The sequence below is a fragment of the Papaver somniferum genome, chromosome 7, assembly GCF_003573695.1.
Source record: "Papaver somniferum cultivar HN1 chromosome 7, ASM357369v1, whole genome shotgun sequence".
Classification (NCBI taxonomy): Eukaryota; Viridiplantae; Streptophyta; class Magnoliopsida; order Ranunculales; family Papaveraceae; genus Papaver; species Papaver somniferum.
Genome location: NC_039364.1, coordinates 50577842 through 50599784, shown reverse-complemented (window position 1 = coordinate 50599784; position 21943 = coordinate 50577842). Strand labels below are relative to the sequence as shown.

Below are 21943 nucleotides of genomic sequence, written 5' to 3'. Positions count from 1 at the left end.
CTCAAAGTAATTGAAACTTTTCACGACTTTCGTCACTAGGTGAAGATAAACTTGATCAAAGCGAAACGCTTTACCAACACATGATTTCGATATATAGATAGGCGAGATATACTCGGCTCGACATATCAAATGTGTATGATCCAATCTATATAGCATACGACTTTTGTCTCATAAGAAGTAGGAGATAGAATAGATAGACTTTTGAGTGATAGATAAGTTCAAGTCTCCACATACCTTTTTGTTGATGAAATTCCACGGTTCCTTGAGTAGATCTTCGTTGTTGTATGATGAATCTCCATGAAGTCCTTGAGCTCAACTACACTTTTTTATCTTAGTCCGAGACTTAGCTATGTAGGCTAGAAATCAAGACTTATAGTTTTGATCACTAACATTGACAAACATGCTTGAGATAGCAACGCATGTGAGGTCGACCGAGTTATGCTCTAACAATGAGCGCATTAGTAAATTAACCGTGGAAGAACGAGAGGAAAAGAAGAGGTTATTTGATGAAAAATGGAAGGAGGATGGAATGATTTGGAGAGCGTTCATGAAAGCATGGGACAAGATCGTTTGGTCAATGACCGAGGAAATTTACGAAAGTAACTTGAAGAACTTTGAGGATGAATATGGCACGGACTACCCAAATCTCGTTGAGTATTGTAAAACACAATGGTTACCGATTAAGAAGAGGTTTGTGTATGCATGGACATATGAATATCATAACTTCAAGAACGAGGCGACAAACATTGCGGAGGGGTCTCATGGACGATTAAAGAAAATACTTCTAGGTAGTCAAAATATAGTTGTGTCGATCCAAGAAGCAATCCATGAATTCACAAATCATGATCTCGCAAAGATTAAGGATTGTATGTAATTTAGTGTACATAAATTCCCTACGGAACATGAAAGGGAAAGATTGCTTCTAAGGGGCATTGTTCATAAAGTTTCAAAATGGGGAATAAATCACATGATGGAACAATTGAAGTTATATAAAGCTTACGATGACGAGAATACGGTTTGTGTTTGCAAGAATATGATACATATTGGTCTCCCATGTCGTCATAAAATAGGTAGGTACGTCGATGTGATTGACATCAATGATATTCATCCATTTTGGAAGCAATTAAATTTCACTCCAAGCACCCCCGTAGTTGATGGTACGTCGTTCATGGAGTCGGAATTGTGTGCAAGAATAACCGAGCATTATGCTACAACAAATGGCGCCAAGAAGCAAATATTGATGCATAATTTGGAGCAAGCTCTTCACCCTCGTTTACGGGAGGTTGATGAACCTATTAAGCAAAAGGGGGCTGGTAGGACAAACACCGAAGTGTCGAGGACCATTGAAAGACAATAATTGAAGGAGCATTTGTCTAATAAAAGAATATTGTCTAGGCATGAGCGTTCGGAAGCCGAATTTGAAGATGAGCCGCAACCCAAGAAAAGATGACGTCCAAGAAAAGATCAAAGTGGACCAACCGCCCGACAAATGAGGCCAAAGGTCTCTACAAATCCTTCTCAAGTAAGTCAAGCTGAGGCGGTGGAAGAAGTTGTGTTAGTGGAGACCCAAACTAGCTCCGTAGTTATTGATCGAATGAGCGACTCGCAAGAAATACAATCAACAGAAATGGTGACTATAAGAGAGAAGTATGGTACTCTTCGTTGTCCTAGGGATTTTCATGGAGGACTAACACGATCAAGGTATACGATTATAGAAGAGTATATGAAACAACTCCCTCCACTCATTGTTCCATTTGTTTTGTCCACCGACGAGGTTGATGGGGATGGCAATTGTGGGTTTCACATCGCTACGGAACAAATTGGTTACTTTGGAGAGGCGGTGAACGAAGATGTCACCCAATGGAAATATTTAAGAACTAAGATGGCGGTACAACTAATAAAGGACAAGGATTTCTATATGGAGATGATGAAGCAAGGAGATAGACACGACAAAGAACTAGAGTTCAAAGACTTAGTTGCGCGTGTAAAGTGCCGAAAGGGATTGAAGACAATCGGATCCAAGTATTGGATGACAATGCCTAAATGTGGATATCTCTTAGCGGACGCTTTGAATTGCGTGGTACATTTCTTTGTTCCTCCTAAGTATGGACATTCTTTTACGTTTGCACCTACAAGGACGGTTTGTGATGAATCGGTTAAAGATAGAAGAATTGTTATGGCATTTGTGAATGACATGCATTTTATCGGTTTAAGAGTAAAGAGAGATTGCCCATTACCTCCGTTGGGTGGTTGGAGTGATTACTTCCCAACGAATCATTGTAACGATTGGTTGAAACAATATGAAACCAACATGTTGGAGTGGGATCACGTCATGAAGGACAACTTTCCGGAAGGCCTACTCGAATTGGTTCCCTCGGATGATGAAGATGAATGATCGTTACTTTTGAAAGATGTATTTTTTGGAATTTTTTGGAAAATACTGTGAAGTATAAAGCTATAATCGGTAGTTATATTATTAATATATCAACCGATTATGCAAGCTTTTGTAAACAAACTCAATCAATATTATAATCGGTTGTTAACTTTTCTAATTTAGCTTCCAAATGTAAGTCTGACAAAAAAACTGAAATTACTTTTCCATAATCGGTAGATAACATATTACATAAACATCCGATTGTCACCAAACTCTGAAAAAAAAACTGAATTTTTTTCCTAGAGTCGGTAGACAACATATTGCATAAACTTCCGATTGACAACAAACTCTGACAAAAAGGCTGAAAATTTTCCCAGAATCGATAGACAAAATAATACATAAACTTCCGACTATAACAACCAATCAATATTTATACTGTTGCCACGGACTTCAGGAATTCATAACTTCCATCATAAGTGAATTCTTCACCCTTTTCCACTAAGTATTGTCTTTTTGCGAGTGTCTCCTACATAAACAAACACAAAATAATGTCAACTTCGTTTTAGCAAGAAAGATTAGACACCCGGTGTTATTTAAAAGAAGTATGCAAATACTTACAAATTGTTGGATCGACAAGCTTAAGTGGCTACTGTTAAACATCCTTTTTTGTATCGTTAGGTAATCATTTACCCCTTTTTGGACAAGTCGGAAACGATCATGAACTTGTTAGACTGATCTTTGCTTTGGATTTCCATACTCTCGCACAAATTGGCTATATACCCTCGCCCAAAAGACTTCGGGTGTTAACCTTCATGCTATGACATCTTCACGTCTTGTTTCATGATACCATGTTTTCACAATGACCAAATCTTCAGCTGCGTCAAACGTTTCCATGCTTGTAGTTGATATATAAAATGAATTCACAAGAGTAGACGATGGAAAATCTATTTGTAGAATACACGATGTTATATATGTGTTGTTTGGTGCATAAATAAGAAGAGTTTACCCTCCTTATATAGATGAGAGTCCCAACGTTTCTTCTTTTTTTTTTTGAAAATATGGTCGTTGATGCATACTTTTACAAGACTGTACTGAAATTACGTACAGTTATTACATACAATCGGTAGGCAATGGTTGAACCAAAGGAACCGATTATGCATGATCGGTAGATATTGATCGTTATATACTACCGATTATAGGCTGTTTTGTCAACAAAGTTCTCAGTTTAGTATAATCGCAGGTTTATCCATATGTATTATCAACCGATTGTGTGTGGTTTTCGAGGCACGACTAGTTTCTTTTGAACGAAATAGCCGTTGGAGTATAATCGGTAGTTAGATAAAGAATTAAAACTTCCGATTTTCATAAATATTTTGAAATTCATAACAATATCACCTACACATCATCATAATTTTACATTGAACTTCCACAATTCTATTACAAGGTATTGTGATTAGCGTCGTGGACGTGTTGGACGAGTCCTAAACGGATTAAATCTTTCCATCGCCCTAAGGATTCTAAAATGAGCTTCATAACAGAATCTTGATCTTTTCCATCTCCGCCATTCCCCGAGAGATCGTTCTATAACCTCATCGTTGGTTTCACCCCTGAATCGATATTGATTCACAAGATAAGTTAAATGGACGAATTCTTCGACGTGTCTGTTTATTGAACCAATTCGGCAGAAAACATCAGCGGAGTGACGGTTGTTTGGGTTACCGGTGTCGGCGCAGAATTTTTCGTGAATTATCCCCAAATAACTCATACTCATTATGCCTCATTGCCTACGTTCTTCTCCTCGTCTCGAATAGAATTGAACATAGCGCCTACATAAAGATAAATCTTCTTCTATCGTGAACTCCGTAGGATTAATGAGTGGTTGGGCCATTATATTGAAGATGATGTTGGAGAGAGTTTAAAGGTATTTGTGTTCCATAGAGGGTAAAAGGATACAATCCTTATATAGAGTTTAGAGTTCCAACGACTCTATTTTGTTGGGGCAACTGTATAATCGGTAGTCAAATAAGGTATTTTCACTTCCGATTATACAGTTTCCCCAAATTTTATTTTTACAGAAATCTCAAGTTTTTTGAATTTGAGAACTATAATAATCGGTAGTTAATATGACTTCCGATTATACAGTTGCCCCAAATTTTGGTTTTGAAGAAATCTCAATTTTTTCGAATTTGGGAACTAGAATAATCGGTAGTTATATGACTTCCGATTATAAAGTTGCCCCAATTTCTTCTTTGACAAAATCACCAATTTTGAGAATTTAGGAGCTACTATAATCGGTAGTCTAGTGAGGTTCTTCTTCCTACCGATTGTTATAGAAGCAAGATATGCGGATGGCACAAAATCGATATTAATCGGTAGTATCTTTGCGTTACGAAGCTTCCGATTTCGTTATATTAATCGGGCACAAAATAACTTCCGATTATGGAAGGGCATTAACGTATTCTCCTCGTTTTTGGACATCCCTTAACGTTGTGTATGGGTTGGGAATATAAAAGTCGCCCCTAATTCTTTTGGGGTCGCCCCTAAAAATGTCAAGATTTCCAACGATCGTAATTAGAAAATCTTTGTAACGGAACTTTATTACTAGTTGTCTGGTAATACAAACGACTAAAGAAGAAAAAAATTATCCAATGGATCATTGTCATCATAGTGCACTGATATACGGACAACAATGATCGCTCGAAACATAAAAGTGCATCCCAATTAGATGTAACTAGAATCAAATTCTTCCCTCTAAATGCGTTTTTGTGGATCAAAAACTAATCATGATCAATAATGGAATCTTCCATTATTATGGCTTACCGATTAATTGCCAAATAATTCATATACATTTCACAAATTTAATGATAAAAATTGAAGAAATAGGTGTACTATAATAATAATTAAATGAATCTTACCTAGGATTTATAACTTGATAGCTTTTTATTTTGTTAATGGAAAAGAAATCAAAGAAGGAGAAGACATATAAAAATGGTAATAATCATAGTTCAGTCAATTTGACTTTTATGATGGATGGTATATAGGAGAAATCAAAATTGAAAAATAAATTGGTTTTATAAATTGTAATGGGACCAATGTAGTCAATATCGGCCGTATCGTCCGATATATCGGGGATATTTCGGATATCGGCCCAGAACGATACGATAAGAAGGATATCGGGGATACGATATTCGCCCGATAATATCGGCCGTATCGGTCGAATATCGGCCGTTTCGGTCAAATATCGGCCGTATCGGTCGATACGAAATTTTCCTACATTTCCCGATATGAGACGGTATTGGTCGTTTTCTATAAAGTTTAAGGTTAATTTTGGCGAAGAAAGTCTTCCAGGTGGTAGTAGAGGTGCATGTAGCTCTCGAAGCAAGTTACTAAAGTTACTCTTTTGTTTTTTTGATAAAATTGATGTTATCTATTATATCTTATCCGAAAATGTGTGGAGAAAATGTTTAATATAAAACTATAGTCTCTAAATCTAGAACCGATATTATACCGATATTTCAACGATAATATCCCCGATATAAATCGTACCAGTGTATCGGTCCCGGCCGAGATGAACCGATATCCGATTTTAACTACATTGAATGGGACGAGATAGGAAAATAGAGAAAATCTTTGAAAATTGACACTTTTTTCCTCTAGGAATATCCTTGAAATTCTTATTTAACTACGTCCCCGTTAATTTCTAACCCCAACCAGATCTTCTAACTAATCTGACTCGGGTATAGACACCATACAACTCCTCGGACTCGAGTCGGACTCAAATAAGAAGATCTACTTGCCCAAAATTAATTTAATTTTACGGATGTCAAAATATTTGTTATTTTCCTTTTTGGTGATTTACTCTGTCGTTCAAGTCCGTTCTTATCCGTTTCCATCGTACGGTTCCACCACTACTAATACAACAGATTCTCTAAATTCTCATTCCCATTTTGAGATTTTATTCTCTCTCTCTAGAAAAAACACAACCCCACCACCACCATGGGAATTTCCATCCATGATCTTCCAAATCACTACCCAGAAACACAACAAGTTTACTCTGTAATCATAGACGATGATCGAATCAGAACAGTCGTCACTAAGCATTCTTCAACAGTTGATCACTGGATTAGCAGGATTTACAGTGATTACAATGGAGTACTAGATCATCTTATCGTTGGTCTTGATGTAGAATGGAAACCTGCTTATGGCCGTTACAGAAATCCAGTAGCAACATTACAACTCTGTGTTGGGCGTAGATGTTTGATTTTTCAAATCAAACATGCAGATGAAATCCCTTCTTCTCTTGTTGAGTTTCTCGGAGACCCTGATTTTACATTTGTTGGAGTTGGGATCGGTGAAGATGTTCAGAAACTTGATGATGATTATGACTTAGAAGTTGAGAATGCTGTTGATCTTAGGTATTTGGCTGCTGATAGGTATAATTCGAAGGCACTCAAGAATGCTGGGTTGATGGGATTGGCTGGAGTTGTATTAGATTATGGTGATATTGAAAAACCTAGGCATGTTACTATGAGTAACTGGGAAGATTATTGGCTTTCTCTCGATCAGATTAAGTATGCTTGCGTTGATGCTTATGTTTCTTTCCAGATCGGTAAAGAACTCCTCTGAAAATGGTGTGAATCGTCGATTTCCAGTTCTGTTAGGTTTTTTTTTGCATGCTTGTTTAGGAAGATGTTACTAGGTTCTTAGTGTCTTATGTTTTTTTATTTATTAGTGATATAAAAGATGAAGTTAGGGTTTCAAGGTTTTGCATGCGAGTAAAAGAAGATCAAAGTTAGGGTTTATGTTAATGACTTTCTCTGCAAACAGTTGCAGTGTTTTTTTGTTGATCTTTCTTCTACTCTATTGTTGTTATCTAACAAGCCTTTGATTAAATATTTTCCGGTTTGAATTTTGTCTATTATTATTTTTTGTTTAATTAGGGATGAATTTCAATTTCAATTTCAATTTCAATTTCAATTTCAGTCTCTTTCAGTTTCCTAGTTCTTTATTTACGTTTTGAAAGTAAAATGCGTAAAGCCAAAAGATGTGCAGTTGGCATGTGACAAAAACGAAGGATCTAGTCTTTTGGATTTAGGCAGCCACGGCAAGAAGACCTGGGCAATAACTTAGAAAAGAGAACACAACCACAAAAAACAAGATTTTCGTCATCTCTTTTTGAATGGATCTTCGTTTAAGATGGTGCAGAAAATGGAAAACACAACCACAAAAAAACAAATAACTTAGAAATGTGGTAGTTTTATCAGCTGTAAGAGCGACTGCAATGGTACGACTAAACTCAAAGATCAAAGACCAAAAAAAAAGACTAAATATGAGTTTAATCTGTATTGTGACGTTATGGGGAGAAGACCAAAATTGGCCGCGCCTAAAACAATTTTACGCATGAAGACGGGCGGAAGTATTAGTTACGTTTCATTTCTGCGCGGAATTATAAATTACGTTTCAAACGGGCGTAAATATAAATCACGTTTGTTATCGAGCGTAAATATAAATTACGTTGATCAGACGGATTCCAAATGACCGCTCGAAGAAACGTAAAACTAAATTCCGCCCGAGTTAAACACGGTCACACAGCACGTGTGAGATCAGACGGGCGAACATCTGGTGTCCGCGTGATGAATTGTACGGACGGACATCTGCTGTCCGCGTGATGAATTTGTCAGGCGTAAAATATTATTACGCCTGAGACGGGCGTAACCAAAATTTCCGCCCAGTAGGTTTTCATTAGGGTTCAGGGTTAGGGCGTACTCTTCCTGTCCGTGTGATCAAATCGGGCGTACTCTTCCTGTCCGTGTCATTTCCGGACCCCATCCCGTATGATATTCACCTTCCACTTCCGCCTGTTTTGCCGAAAACAACGCCACTTCTTTACTTATTCCCTGAAATCGTTTTTGCCAGGAACTCCAAGACCGCTCTGGTTTATCCGGTAAATGAGCTTCAATATCATCCTTGATACGAGTCCACAACGCAATCTCTGATTGATCGGCTCCAACGCCGGGATCTTGAGATATTGATAAATGAATTTTACACATCGTGACATCTTCGATTGTCGTAAAATTTGGACCTCTTGCTATTCGTGGTGTTGACATTAAAAACGATTCGATGAAAATTTTCAAAATGATTTGAAATATGGAAAACTATTTTTTCTTCCTGATACTATTTTTTTCTTGCCGAATACAAACGAATGATATGAAAATGTGAAAGGAATTCATCTGGTATATATAGGTATAAAATAAACCCGTTATTAACATTCAATTTCAAACGTTCGAAAGATATAAATATCTTTTTAACGGTCAAAAATCTGCTACGCAATCTCCAACGCCAACGTTCGAAAAATTTATCATTCTAACGTTCGAAAATTTTCATTTCATGTTTCATAATTTTGCTGAGGCGTAAAAAAAAAGTCCGTTTGAGAGGGGCGGAATTTTGGTGTCCGCCCAGAGAGGCGGAATTTAGGTGTCCGCCTGGCAACGCGCGGAATTCTTCTGTCCGTCTCATCAGGCGTAAATTTATGTTACGCCCGCAACAAACGTAAATTTAAATTCCGCCCCACCAACATACGTAAATTTGGTTTACGCCCGTTAACAAGCGTACTTTAAATTTACGCCCAGCATCAAGCGTACTTTAAATTTACGCCCGACTATATTAGAATTTGGGATTTGGTCGCGACCATATTTGGTCTGGAATTTGATCTTTGGTCCAAATTTGATCTTTACTCCGTCCCACTGTGTTAGGATCTCATCCCATAAATTTGGTTATACTCGCCCACTGTGGATGCTCTAAGAGCTGGAGTAGTGAACAGATTTCCATTCAAAAAGAGTACCAAATATTACACTGAGAGGGATGGACAACAAGATTATATCCCATATTACAAAAAAGAACGGAAAAGAAAAACCAGAAATAATAGACAACAAAGATTATATATCTTCAAAGGGTGTGAACTGTGAAAAATGTTTTGTAAGTTATTCAGTAGATGATGGTACAGACAGAATGCTAGGTTTAAGATGGTGCAGAAAATGCCAGGTTTAAGATGAACCCAACCATGATACCGATGAGTGCCACAAAAGCAGCAAACATTAATGTGAAACCTGGATCACTTTTCCGATTTCTTCGTCTCCTCAGAAGTTCCTGAAAAAGATAAAACAGGAATACCCAAAAGAAATGTCAATTGGTAGCAACCTAAATACGCAAAAGGATTTCCCACACTAAAACTTTGTATAGGTTGTTGTTTTACAAAAACTACAGAATTGAGCAACTGGAGGTTTAATAATTTTATCTAAGAAAACGTAAGCCATTCACATTCCTGCCAAAATACCAAAGCTCTTGTCCCAAAACTTTATCAGAGATTTGAGGGCCAAAAATATAATAAAGAGAGTATGATGCTCGAGTGTATATACCAGCTCCTGCTGCAACTGCTGAGTTTGGTGAATAGCTGCATCCCTTTCCTCCTTGAGAACTTGCACTGCTTGCATCTAGAAACAAGAATATTAATTAAAATGTCAGGATTTAACATAACATTAGCCCCATTAATAAAACCTGCAAAAAATCAAATTTACATGCACTTAAAAAGAAGATATTAGATAATCACATAAGATTTTTCAACAAATAGAAGCTAAAAGGATGGAGCCTTGTTAAACGATCAACCAGGAAGCATCACACAGCAACAGAGTGTAATTCAGATATTGACCACGACCAGATTTTATGTCTTGATAATAGAAACATAGAAAATACTACATCAAGGTTCAAGTCATGGAGGAACTACATGAAGGTGTAGAATTAAGGCCAGAAGAGAGAAAATTCCCTGTGCCGAAGAAAAATTGTCACGCGAATGGTAACTGACTAGAGTTTTGGGCCCCTAATGGAAGGCTAGCTGAACATGTGTGATGGTCATTACAGATAAGATCACAGGGAAGTGGAAACTGATTTGTTTAATCCTAGATGATTGAATCCACACGAGTTACAAGTCTCTGGACAGTTTGGTGCTTCAAGCAAGTTGCTTTTCTGGATCAGCATGCAAAAGCAATTATCAACTTTCAAGTTCTCTACGATGGAAAATTTCATGAAAATCCAAAGAGAAAAAAGTTCAATGGTTGATTGCCATGTAGGCAATTTCTCCACGTAAAGGTATCTTTAGACAGGGTCTGGATAACCCCGCGCACAAGTTTTGGGAACTGAAACAGAACAGAAAGATTAAGGAAGCAAATAAGTTCCACCAACAATAGTTGGATGACAGATGCATATACCCAAGCTGCCATAAAGAAGCATCCACCCCAAGTACTAAATAGCCTAACGGCAAACTTCACAAACCAAATTAACGATTTCTCAAAGGTCTAGGTTACGAGCATTTTACTAACGTTTGGAAACATTCTAAGTTAGCAAAGAGTACAGTTCGTAAAAACAGCAAGTCACAACAGAAAAGATTCTTAGGCGTGGGACTTCAGCCTTTAAGTACCATATGAAACAACCTGCCAACCTTTTTAAGTAAAGGAACACGAAATTGTAAAAGCTTTAGTGAATTATGTTTGTTCAGCCATTGGAGCTCACATTGAGCAAAATAAAACATGGCACTAACATAATGTACTCGGTAGTTAAAGTTAAACATCCAAATCCAAGAAGAAAAGGAAGCTAAGGCAACTTTAGACTCTAAAGTTACACTCCATATTTTTTCCATAAAGTGGAAATCTTTCGGAAAACATGTTGAGCTAAGATATCCGGCAAACTGTGGGTATCACCTAGAAAAAGCATGTTTTAGTGTCTTGTACCTAATTATCAATGCAATGTAGTAAAGCAAATTTGATGGCTACAATCCGTAGCGGAAAGTGGAATCGGTATTTAGAAAAAGCATGGCATATTAAGGGAATCTATCTATGGCGAGGATCATCATCAGTCAGGTGCACATTCATACAAATACGAAGATAACTTTTGGAAGAACATCCACATTATTGATGAGCCTACGTGGGTGAAAGAAGTTAAGCAGAAGATCTTACAGAGCTGCTGTCCATTCGTTTAAAGCTCCTCGAGGAAAGTCGTTCTTCGTCTGCGTTACCATGACCTGAGGGAGTGTTATAAACAACCTTCAGCTTGCACTCCTCTATTGTCTTTTCACCGTCTTTGCTGAACTGTAGATAGAATTCTAATTACTATAAGTTGAACTCGAAGAAAATGAAGTTAAGATACAGCCAGGAAGAGAAGACAGCTCACAGTATCTTGTGGTATCTCATCAACATCAGTATTTGGAGGTACTTTAGTGCTTTGCAGGAGAAATTTATCTTTACATTGCATATCTGGAGGGTATTCTCTTTGAGCTTGAAGAGTGACTTCATGTCCAAAAAAGATAAGGTCAGAGCGATGAGAAAAGTAGATTCTTTAGTTACGATCAGGATATATTAAAAATTCTAAAGGATCAAAAACATAATAGATATTCAGTATCCTGAACAAAATGGACATTACACTGTCAACCATTTTCCCATACAAGATCCCTGACATGTGCAATGTGTATTGCTAAACAGTAGAAGCACGTCGCCAACTATTCATATCACTTATGTATGAAAAATTCATGATAAAAATAGGGGTTCTTATGTTGTTACCTGTTATGACACATGAATCCCAAGGTTGTATAACACCGGTATTGGGTCGTACGAAATATTTCTTGGGTGATGTGGTTTTGACCTACAGGAAATTTAGGATTTCAACAGACTCATCGCTGAATAATACAGAAGAAATGACTCAATATAGTACCTTGAAGGCAACATGGTGTTCAGTATTGTTTGCCACTTTAAGATCACAATACGTTTGTTTTTCCAGCTCAACTGTTTTCAATCAATATAAGTTTCACAATAGACAAAGACCCATTTGAAATGTACAATACAGCATGAAAAAGATTAAAAAAAAAGTTTGGGATTGCTTACAATCAAATGCCAGTTCCTCTGGATAAACAGAGATCAAGCCGTTACTCATGATTTCAACCAGATTGATCTCAACCAAGAATCTTCACTTATAAATTAAACAACCCAACAACAACAATCTGTAATACAAAGAGGTTATTATCTAATTTTATTTTAAAACCCTAGATCAAGAAATTGAAGCTCTAAAGTAAAAAATGAAAAACATAGAAGAACTCATAAAATTAAACTAAACAAAAATTAGACAAAATTAAGAAAAACGAAAATGAAGGATCCACAAAAAAGAACACACACTTAGAAAAATCAGTTAACATGTAATGGGATATATTACCAACGACATTAACGGAATCCTCGGTCAAAATGCATCGAACAATTCACCGTGGAAATCGAACAAATTCTTCTTTCTCGAGGTCTCTATTTCAAATTCAATGCTCTCAGCTCAGGTTATCAATAATTAAGGTTTCTTTTTTGTGTAATTAAAAAATCAATTAAACCCATAAAGATAGGTATAAGTTATTTTTCCTACTCACCAACTTATATACAATATTTTTATTTTTCGAACACCAAATGAGAGAAGAAGAACATCGTTTGTTTGTTGGTAGTGGTGAGTGACAGGCTTCAGTATTAGAAAGAGAGAGAAAGAGAGACAAGAGGCACCAAACGACCAATGGTAACTGGTACGTGTCAATTAATAAATTAATCATGGACGTAACGCGGAAATTTAAAAGTTCCAGAGTGGAAATGGGACCGGGCCGGGGCTAATTTTAGTTGTTTATTTGTGGTTGGGATGCCTTAATTCTTTATTAAATGGTATCAACGGTAAGGTCTTAAATTGAAACCAATTTTTACTAGTCTGGTTCTAACTTTTTAAATCTGTAAAGCAGACACTGAAGTGTAGTGTTCGGAACTGATTAAGAACCAAGGATTCGGGTCTTTATGCTTTTTGTTAGGAATTTGGCCCCTAACCAAAATGATTATGAAATATGCTGAAAGCATATACCGTACTTGGGTTGGCACCAAAGGGATTACCCATTAGGCTAGCTCTTGGAACTAGCAATAATAAGAACCAAGATTAAAATAATCATGATCGACGACGGTACAGAACAATTTACGATAAGATTGTATTTGCTTGCTATGTCCGATTAGCTCGGCTAGGAGTATCTGAGCTCCTGAAATTCTAAAAACTTGCTTATCTTCTACTACGGCAGCATGAGAACACAAGCTTTGCATATTAACATTGGTTTTTATTTCCAATTTCAAACTAAACTTGCAGTAAGCACAAGAACACACTTTCCCATCTTGGTAAATCAAGAATTTTAACATCTGTAATCCAATTTCCTGTAATTAGCATATACTCTTAGTGCAAATTGAACTTGAAGTTGGTAATTGATAATGTCAGAGAGATCGTATACTCTTTCCAGACATTCAGTGGAAATTAGCAAGTTGCAAGTGACAAAATTTCCATCAGACCATAAGATTTATACCTTGATGGCATAGCTTTTGGCACAATTTCAATCAACCCGAAAGTAGGTGAACAAGTTGTTTTCAACTCGCTATCTAGATTACGGAATGTGTAAAACAAGTGGAAACAGGCTGCAATATGGTAATAATTTTAAAGACAAAGTTGCATTCAGCAGTGACTCACCATTAGAGAGAGGACATAATGGTAGGATTTACTGCAGAAAAATATATTGGTTCGAGATAAAAATTACAAAACTCACAGAATTCGTAGAAGAAAGATACAGCTGGTGAAGCAAAATTGTACATTTTACTTAAAGGTTGAGAGTCTGGGTAGCTTGTCCCTCAAATAGTACAACCTTGCCCTTCTAACCTTTCTGTGTTTAACTAGCTTTATCTCTTTGATGTTAGGAGAGTACCTGTAATATCAGAATGTGTTCAATGCTTTTTAATATAATGCTAAATACTAAACATAGGATCAATACATACATATGTGGATAAAAACTAAAAAAAATCCTACCAAGTTAACTAAATAAAGCAAAAAAAGTGAAAACAAAGGCCTCGCCAAGTTGATTCAAAGAAGTATGCATTGCAGGAGAATAACCAGTATTGCTCTTCAAGCAATGAAGGAGACCAGAAACCACAACTGATCCTAGATCAGAAAGCCACACTAGTCATTTTTTCATTTAGTTTGGACAGGGTCAAGCGAAACTTATGGTGCAAGAAGAAACTTCTTTTGTTTACATGAATGGCAGAAACAGGTTCAACAGAATCTCATTTCAGATAAAGGAAATACATTACTTTTTCATAAATTACTAAGGTTGGAAGCTTATATATTGACACCATCAAGGTTTATCGGACATGATATGCAGAAAACGGTCCAAAGTGAGAGTAGTTTCAGGGCTACAACATAGATGCACATAAACGGTTTGCAAAATTTTCATACTTTCTGGGGCCACGTGATAAATACTTGTACAGATGTTCCGGGATGCATTTGAGAGTAGAGTAGTGACATTTGGTCCAATTAGGTAGGAAAGATTAAAACTATAGAGAGTTATCAAGTGCAGCGTATCTGGTTGGTTTTGAGACATCTGGGATAAAGTTTGAGAAGTGAATTTAAGTAGTGAAGTTTAGTCCCACTGGTGCGAAAGCTCAGAAGTTTAATACGGAGGTGTAGCGTGCAGCGTATCAGGATGGTTTGGAGACAACATTTCAAACTCAAATCAATTCACAGGAACCCATCTGCTATGTTAAAATCCATAAGAAAAATTGAGCATCCTGATAGAATAGATATGTGAACAACTTTTTCTGTACATGTGCAAAGCTGGCTGAAACTTTGACGGGAAGAAAAACATTTACGAGGGCTGAAAGTTGGCAATGTGACGTGAACCCTTAGCCAAGTAAATAACTGTGTACAACTAACAAACTGTTCTTCTCTTACTGAAGTTGTTTTGCCCTTATGTTTATATGATTCTATTTCTCACTACTCAGACAGATAAAAGCAAGCAACAAAGCAAGCCTTGAAGGGAAGAAAAACATTTACGAGGGCTGAAAGTTAGCAATGTGACGTGAACCCTTAGTCAAGTAAATAATTGTGTACAACTAACAAACTGTTCTTCTCTTATGGAATTTGTTTTGCCCTTATGTTCTCATTCTTACTACGTTAATATGATTCAATTTCTCACTATTCAGACTGATAAAAGCAAGCAACAAAGCAAGCCTTGATGTCTTTATTTGATTTTCCCAATCTTCCTAACTTGACCTTCTCGAGCAAGGGCTGAGAGTCCCTATGTCAACATGGGAGAATAGTTGTCTACTGTCTAGTGTCACGGTATGTCGCAAAAGTAATGCAGACAGACAACAAGGTAAAGATGCATATAAGTAACCTAACATTTAGCTTAATGCAAAATATGATCTACTAAGAATTATGCCAATACTTCCAACTACAATGTATTCAGCTTTAGTTAAGATTTCTACAGCATTTGGTTAGGTTCCTAGTGGATCTAATTACCAGGTTATCAAATTGTGAAAATTCAATGAGAGTGAATTAGCACATAGCAATGAAATCAAAAGAAAATTACTTACACAGGGAAAACTATCTCGACTCCAACACCAGCGATAATCCTTCGAATCCTAATTGTTGTGTGGATTCCAGCATTTTGCTTTGAGATTACAATACCTTTATAAATTGATTGCCTACGCCTATTTTCTGGTACTTCCTGCATTTTCAAACAATACCAATATCATAAATAGTAGATGAAGAGAATCAGGAAAACGGTGAACACATAAAGACCAATGAGAACGCATTGTTTACCAATTTAATTTCAACAATGTCTCCACTCCTAAGATCTGGAATGGGTCTTTCCTTCTCTGAAGCTTCTACAGCTCTTTTATTCAAAAGCTACCAATCCAAAACACAAGAAAGAATATGTAAGCATGAAATGTAATGGAAAATTGCACAGAAAATTGAAAATAAATAAAGCCCTTACCCCCATTATATCCCCGAGCTTCACTCTGGGTTTAAAAGGAGTGGTGGGTGGTTTCTCAGCTACAGCAACAGCAACGGCAGACACTTCAATGTCATTGCTTTCTGATTCTACTTCTGGAACTTCATCAGAAGCCTCTGCTCGTACAACAAAGGATTTTCTAGTAGACATCAAAGGTTTAACGATGGAACTTAGTCCTTTTGACGAAACCCTAGAAAGAGTGATTCTGTTTGTGTTGAATGTAGATAATTGAGCTGGGAAATTCGTGGAGAATCCTAATTTCTTTGAAGGAGTTCCTGGTAGTGTAATGAGTGCCTGCAAATTCAAGAGTTAGACATTTCTAAAGAGATAAACAGATATCGTAGAGAGAGTGGGACAGATTACCTGAGGGATTGCTTTAGATCCCATGACTTCGGAAAATGAGGATTAGGGTTTCTCTATGAGGTTTTTAGTTGAGTGGGAGAAAGAGAGAGACAATTAAGTCATGGAGTTCAGTTGAAGAGAGAAAAAGCCTTATCTGTAGAAGAAGAAAAGATTAGGCAGGAGAGGGAATTTGGAACGAGCAATGCGCCTTAAGGAGGACAGACAAAAAAAATGTTGCTATTCGCACCCAACTTTCCAACATATACGCACTTCAGGATGTTTAAATACCATAGGTAAAAATATTTTGTTTCATAAAAGGGAAAATTAGGTGCAGGCCCAAAAAAAATACGGAAAATGGGTTATTTGTCCAAATATTTTTAAATCAGGGTTCAATTGGACGAGTAAAAAAATAGTTTGGGTGAAATGGTCAAAAAAAAAATAATAAGATGAAACTGGTTTCATCCTAGCTTACGTTTAAAAAATAGCAAGGATGAAACTGGATACATCCTGTGTAAATTAAAAATAAGAAAAAATATTTGAAAATGGGCACGATGAAACTGGTTACATCCTGCCTATTTTTAAATTTTTGTCCATTTAAACGGTATCAAAATCTAACTGTCCATTTCACCCAGGAATTGTTGATTTTGGTCTTTTTAATTAATTTTGTGAAAAAAATAATATTCTCATTGTCAGGTCCACAATTAATTTTACGTACCGTGACACCCATAATTATTTCCGTGACACCCATAATAATATAAAATTATTAAAAATGTTTGCATGACGGATTATGCATCCGCATGACGAGTTATGCATCAGGGGTATAATTGGCAACGCAACTTGGATATAACATATCTAAAAGTCCGCGCCTTGGAATTTTACAAATTTTATATTGTTGGAAATCTTTTTAAGAGAGCTACGCAACGAGTACAAACAACAATATCAAATTTTTGTTTTTCACGAAAAAATCGGAGGTGATCATCATTTTTGGTTTTGATACATAACCATTATGAAGCCACCAAAAATGATGCATAACGCATTATGCAGACGCATAACGAATTATGTAACCATTTTCTCCACTGCATAACAAATTATGCATCTGCATAGCAAAGTTATGCATCTATAACAAGTTATGTAGCCATCGTTTTGGTTGATTTTAGCGCGTACATAAAAAATTGATGCATAATGCATTATGCATCAAGAAAATTGTTGCACAATCTTTTATGCATCGAGAAAATAGATGCATATCAGGTTATGCATAAAAGATTATCCATATTTACGGATGCATATCAGGTTATGCATCTATTTTCTCGATGCATAAAAGATTGTGCAACAATTTTCTCGATGCATAATGCAGGTTATGCATCCATTTTCATGACTGCATACCATGTTATGCAGACATTATTGAGGAGCATGACAAGTTATGCAATCCACTGCTACCAGCTTTTCCTTGTATAATACGAGTTTGCCTTTGGCCAACACTCCTTTGATGGCTCCATCGAGATCCAATTCTCTATTGCTGGCAGCAAGTACCACCACCGCTCTTTGTCACAGAGAAAGAGAGCAGAAGAACATCCTCCTTTCCTGTTAATTAGGCAACACACAAAGCAAGTCTTACTTCTTAAACATAATTTTGACAACCGCAGAGCACCAATCGGAATCATATAAGAGCACCAATCGCAAGCCATGTGTGGTCGTCTGGTAACGACCTAAGTTTGTAAAGCCTTTCTTCTGGATTTTTCTTTTGTGCTTCTCTAAAATAGCTAAAATAGCCAACTTCTTTCGTATCATCTCCCAAAGAAGAGTGAGCAACGCCTAACAAGAACAGTGTCTTGTCGTTTCCATTTGACACCTCGAGTGTTTTCTCTAGTTTGTTAATTGCCTCTGCAAGTTGGAAATAAATTTGAAAGATAATGAAACTAAAAGATAAATTGGGAATAGATTTAGTAGCAACACATAATGAAACTAAAAGATAAATTGGGAATAGATTTGATTATAAAATTAGAATTACCGTGAATCATCATCTTCTTGTGTGGTTCATCTTTCTGAAACCTTGAGCACTGTAGATGCACCGCCGCCCACTTGTTGAGATCACCAGCATTACCGAGATGCGTGTGTTCTTTAGATATTTTGTTCCTCTCTTCGAGTTCTCTCTCTTCCGCTTCAAACAATTTCCATTATTTCTGTTTAAAAATTCCACCTTTTCTTGTATACAAAAGCAAAATTCTTTCTAAATTAGAGAAAACCCAAATCTAATCAAGGGTTTTAAGAGAGAGAGATGAACCTTGAAGAGAAGATATCTGGGTTCCATTCAATCTAGTAGATCATCGTGGAACCGATTCAGACTGAGAGATTAATCGATTTGAGCGGCGTAGAGAAGAATAATCATAGACTTTCCTACAGCATTTTCTCTTGTTGGATGATGTTTTTGACGGAGATGCTAAAGTTCTAAGCTCTAGGATACTTTTGTCTAATCCTAAAGAAGAATAAAAGAAGTAACGAAAAGAAAAACGAGGAAGAATAAGCGGACAAACAATTTTAGAAATTTTGGGTGTGGGAAAAAATTTATCCCAAAAAATGTGTGCGCGTCTGAACTTTTCTGAGCATGGATTTCACAGTGGGAGAAATTTATAAAATGGATTTGGCTGTAGTTTTCACTTCATAAAAACTTAACCTTGTTGTAGGCCTACGACTCATAGATGTGTGGCCCAACTAGGGTACTCTTTTCCCTGTATATAAATTATATTGTATCATGTAACAATAGATCTCTTAACAATGAGAATCCTTTTTTTTCCCTAATATTCTACTGCAATACGTTTTCCGCACGAGCTCACCTAAATAATTTTTTTTTATTTTTTTATCTTCATCACCGGAAAAAGCTTGGAAAACCTCCGTCCTGATTGGATCTTCACTTAGGAATTTTGAATTGATAAAGCACGAGCTTATTACACCATTTTAAAGAGAAAAAAAGTTATCATGAGACCACAAAATCTTCCGTTGCTGTTATTATCGAGAAATCACCGAGTTCTGCGGAAATCTCCAAATCAGCAGGTTCTGTACTTCTTAGCGATGAAGTCTTTGTTACAATGAAGAAATTTTGTCCTCATTTTGATGACTGATTACAATGGAGTATTTAATTGCTAAGGATTGTTATGTTATTGTACTACTTTTTAATGTATTGTTTTTTTTTCCCGAAAAATTGCTATGAAATTTTTCTATGGTGCTTGTTGTTATTTTCATTGTATTTTCTTTTCGTGATTATCTGCATATTTTGTGTTGTTGCATTTTTTCGTAATTGTCTTCTATAAATTTCGTTTCTTTTTTTTTTTGAATAAGATATCGGCTCTAGTCAAAATATTGTGGTTTATCCAATTGGTCGAACCAACTCGATGGCAATATGACTCATTTATTTTTTTCACGCTCAAAAGTAATTGAGCATCGTTATTGCGTACTAGATGTGGAAATTGTTTCCCTGTGAAAAAGGAATATATCCCATTTAAAACCTTTTACCAATGAAAATATATCGTCTGAAAGGTAAAACCGTATGTCCTTATGTTTCCTAGGAAACACATTGTCCTCAATTTACGTTGAGTACAAAAATCTTTGTTGAAAACGCCTGAAGAACTAAGAACTGCTTTGAAGGAAATTTAAACATTCATGATATTTTTCTCGTGATCGTGAATGTCCAGTAAGATCTAATCCACTGATTAGACTATTGAATTAGAATCGGTAGCTTCAACAAAGTTATGTAGTTAAAAGCACATGAATCTCAAGATTTGCGTACGAACTTATAAAAAGTGATATGAGACACATTTATTTTTCTACCATTTTGCTACTTCATTCATATACTAATGAATCAGTATATGTTAAAATATGCAAACAAGAGATCCACTATCTTTGGTAAGATATTCAACCTAAAGTAAGTGGTTGACATGCATAGTTAGATTCTTTTGACCCGTTGAGATGAAGAAATTTCTCAAATTAAGCTAATTGTAGAAAATTGAAAAATAGAAAGAACCCCGAAGTAATGAGGGTTAGACGTACCGACTCATATAAAACATGTAAAAAGGGACATATATATATCATGAGATGTATTTTTTTTTCCACGGTAGTAATGACACCAAAGTACATGTATCAACTGAATATGCGGCGAAGCTAAAATGTAATTCTATCTCCCATCATAAATGAAAGAGTTGGAAATGCACCTGGTTATAGGTGTTGGTATATGCATTGTAATGCGTGTATCATAGTAGCAACCAATTTTCACATCAACTTTAATGGCAACAAAAACTTTGCTCGGCGAATTGACTATCTTATTCAGTTGAACTAGATCCAGTATCTGCACCTATGGAATGAAAACACGAGACATAAATTCTCTAAAGCACTTGAGATATATTGGGTGAAACATAATATATATTGAGTCTAAAGTAATTGAGTTGAATCCCACTTTTATTACGTAAGAAGGCCACACCACTTATTCAAACTCTCAAGACCCAAATGTCTAACTCATAGTTGTTTTTCTTCCATTAGCTTAATGAATTTAAACTAGTTGTTGAACTATTTCCTTATAATGTGACTACGAGGATTGGATCATCGAGCGCAACACTGGTCAAAATTTGTTTTCAAGATAGAACAAAGACGTCGCAAAATCTCTAGATGTACCAAGAGATAATCACACCTTGTTAAATTCCCAAGTAACCCGTGCAAATGGATATCATGTGGAACATCACAATGATGAGAATGTAATTGATTGGATCTTTTATAGTCTCTAATATATTTGGAAGGAAATATATTTTAGAGAAACTACTGAGTCAATCTAGTGAAATGTAATTCACTATAATATTTGGATTATTGAATCCATATTGACTCTGACGATGAAATGTTGGGAACTGACTCGTACAGGCTTTGGGCATAACCATAAAGCAACTTTGGTTGTGCCATGATGATTGTTTTGAAAGAACACATACAAATATCAGTTTATTTGAGTGAACAAAAATGGGACAATGATTGACAGAATGCAAAGTGACAGCAAATCTCTCAATAAGTGTTTTCTAAAGTACCGGATGCACAACCCCCTCCTCCCTCCCATTATGCTTTTAAGTAAGAGAGTGTATCACTCATTTTACAAAGTCTTCAGTAAAACAGGATCGAGACCATCCTAAGATGCAAATGGTAAACAATCCATTTTACAAAGATAACAAGGTGAAATTTAGAAAAATATTCATGCAGAATGCGGACCATTAAAGTGACTTATGGCTCTGGTGAATGTTTTGACATTTTGAAATAGTTATAGTTCCCAAGAAGTTTTTTGTTTGGAAAACTACTAGCACATATTATACATATAA

At 36.2% G+C, this 21943-nt stretch overlaps 2 protein-coding genes and 1 long non-coding RNA gene across 3 annotated transcripts; all 3 read right to left on the bottom strand.

Annotated features, from left to right (window-relative positions):
• Positions 1-9179: 9179 nt before the first annotated feature.
• On the bottom strand, positions 9180-12891 carry LOC113297266 (vesicle-associated protein 2-1-like). Its single transcript, XM_026545695.1, has 9 exons — positions 12825-12891; positions 12626-12708; positions 12301-12416; positions 12131-12201; positions 11980-12061; positions 11594-11709; positions 11380-11511; positions 9790-9864; positions 9180-9520 (listed from the first exon to the last, which is right to left on the bottom strand). Exons 3-9 carry the CDS (start codon positions 12347-12349, stop codon positions 9392-9394), a joined length of 654 nt encoding a protein of 217 aa, XP_026401480.1. The 5' UTR covers positions 12350-12416; positions 12626-12708; positions 12825-12891; the 3' UTR covers positions 9180-9391.
• A 975-nt stretch (positions 12892-13866) lies between these two features.
• LOC113297265 (50S ribosomal protein L19, chloroplastic-like) lies at positions 13867-16783 on the bottom strand. The gene is made up of 5 exons (XM_026545694.1): positions 16623-16783; positions 16242-16553; positions 16067-16153; positions 15838-15971; positions 13867-14171 (listed from the first exon to the last, which is right to left on the bottom strand). Exons 1-5 carry the CDS (start codon positions 16644-16646, stop codon positions 14063-14065), a joined length of 666 nt encoding a protein of 221 aa, XP_026401479.1. The 5' UTR covers positions 16647-16783; the 3' UTR covers positions 13867-14062.
• A 1200-nt stretch (positions 16784-17983) lies between these two features.
• LOC113292960 lies at positions 17984-19043 on the bottom strand. Its single transcript, XR_003331973.1, has 3 exons — positions 18883-19043; positions 18610-18798; positions 17984-18482 (listed from the first exon to the last, which is right to left on the bottom strand). It is a non-coding gene; the product is annotated as an uncharacterized LOC113292960 (long non-coding RNA).
• Between the last annotated feature and the right edge of the window lie 2900 nt (positions 19044-21943).

What these genes read in the sequence shown, in the direction of transcription:
- LOC113297266 (XM_026545695.1), bottom strand. Translation starts at nt 12,349, where the DNA reads ATGAGTAACGGCTTGATCTCTGTTTATCCAGAGGAACTGGCATTTGAT. An exon ending in AACACCATGTTGCCTTCAAG is followed by an intron (nt 12,062 to 12,130) that starts GTACTATATTGA and finishes AATTTCCTGTAG; the next exon opens with GTCAAAACCACATCACCCAA. An exon ending in AACGAATGGACAGCAGCTCT is followed by an intron (nt 9,865 to 11,379) that starts GTAAGATCTTCT and finishes TCTTGTTTCTAG; the next exon opens with ATGCAAGCAGTGCAAGTTCT.
- LOC113297265 (XM_026545694.1), bottom strand. Translation starts at nt 16,646, where the DNA reads ATGGGATCTAAAGCAATCCCTCAG. An exon ending in ACATTGTTGAAATTAAATTG is followed by an intron (nt 15,972 to 16,066) that starts GTAAACAATGCG and finishes TTGAAAATGCAG; the next exon opens with GAAGTACCAGAAAATAGGCG. An exon ending in GTCGAGATAGTTTTCCCTGT is followed by an intron (nt 14,172 to 15,837) that starts GTAAGTAATTTT and finishes CTGATATTACAG; the next exon opens with GTACTCTCCTAACATCAAAG.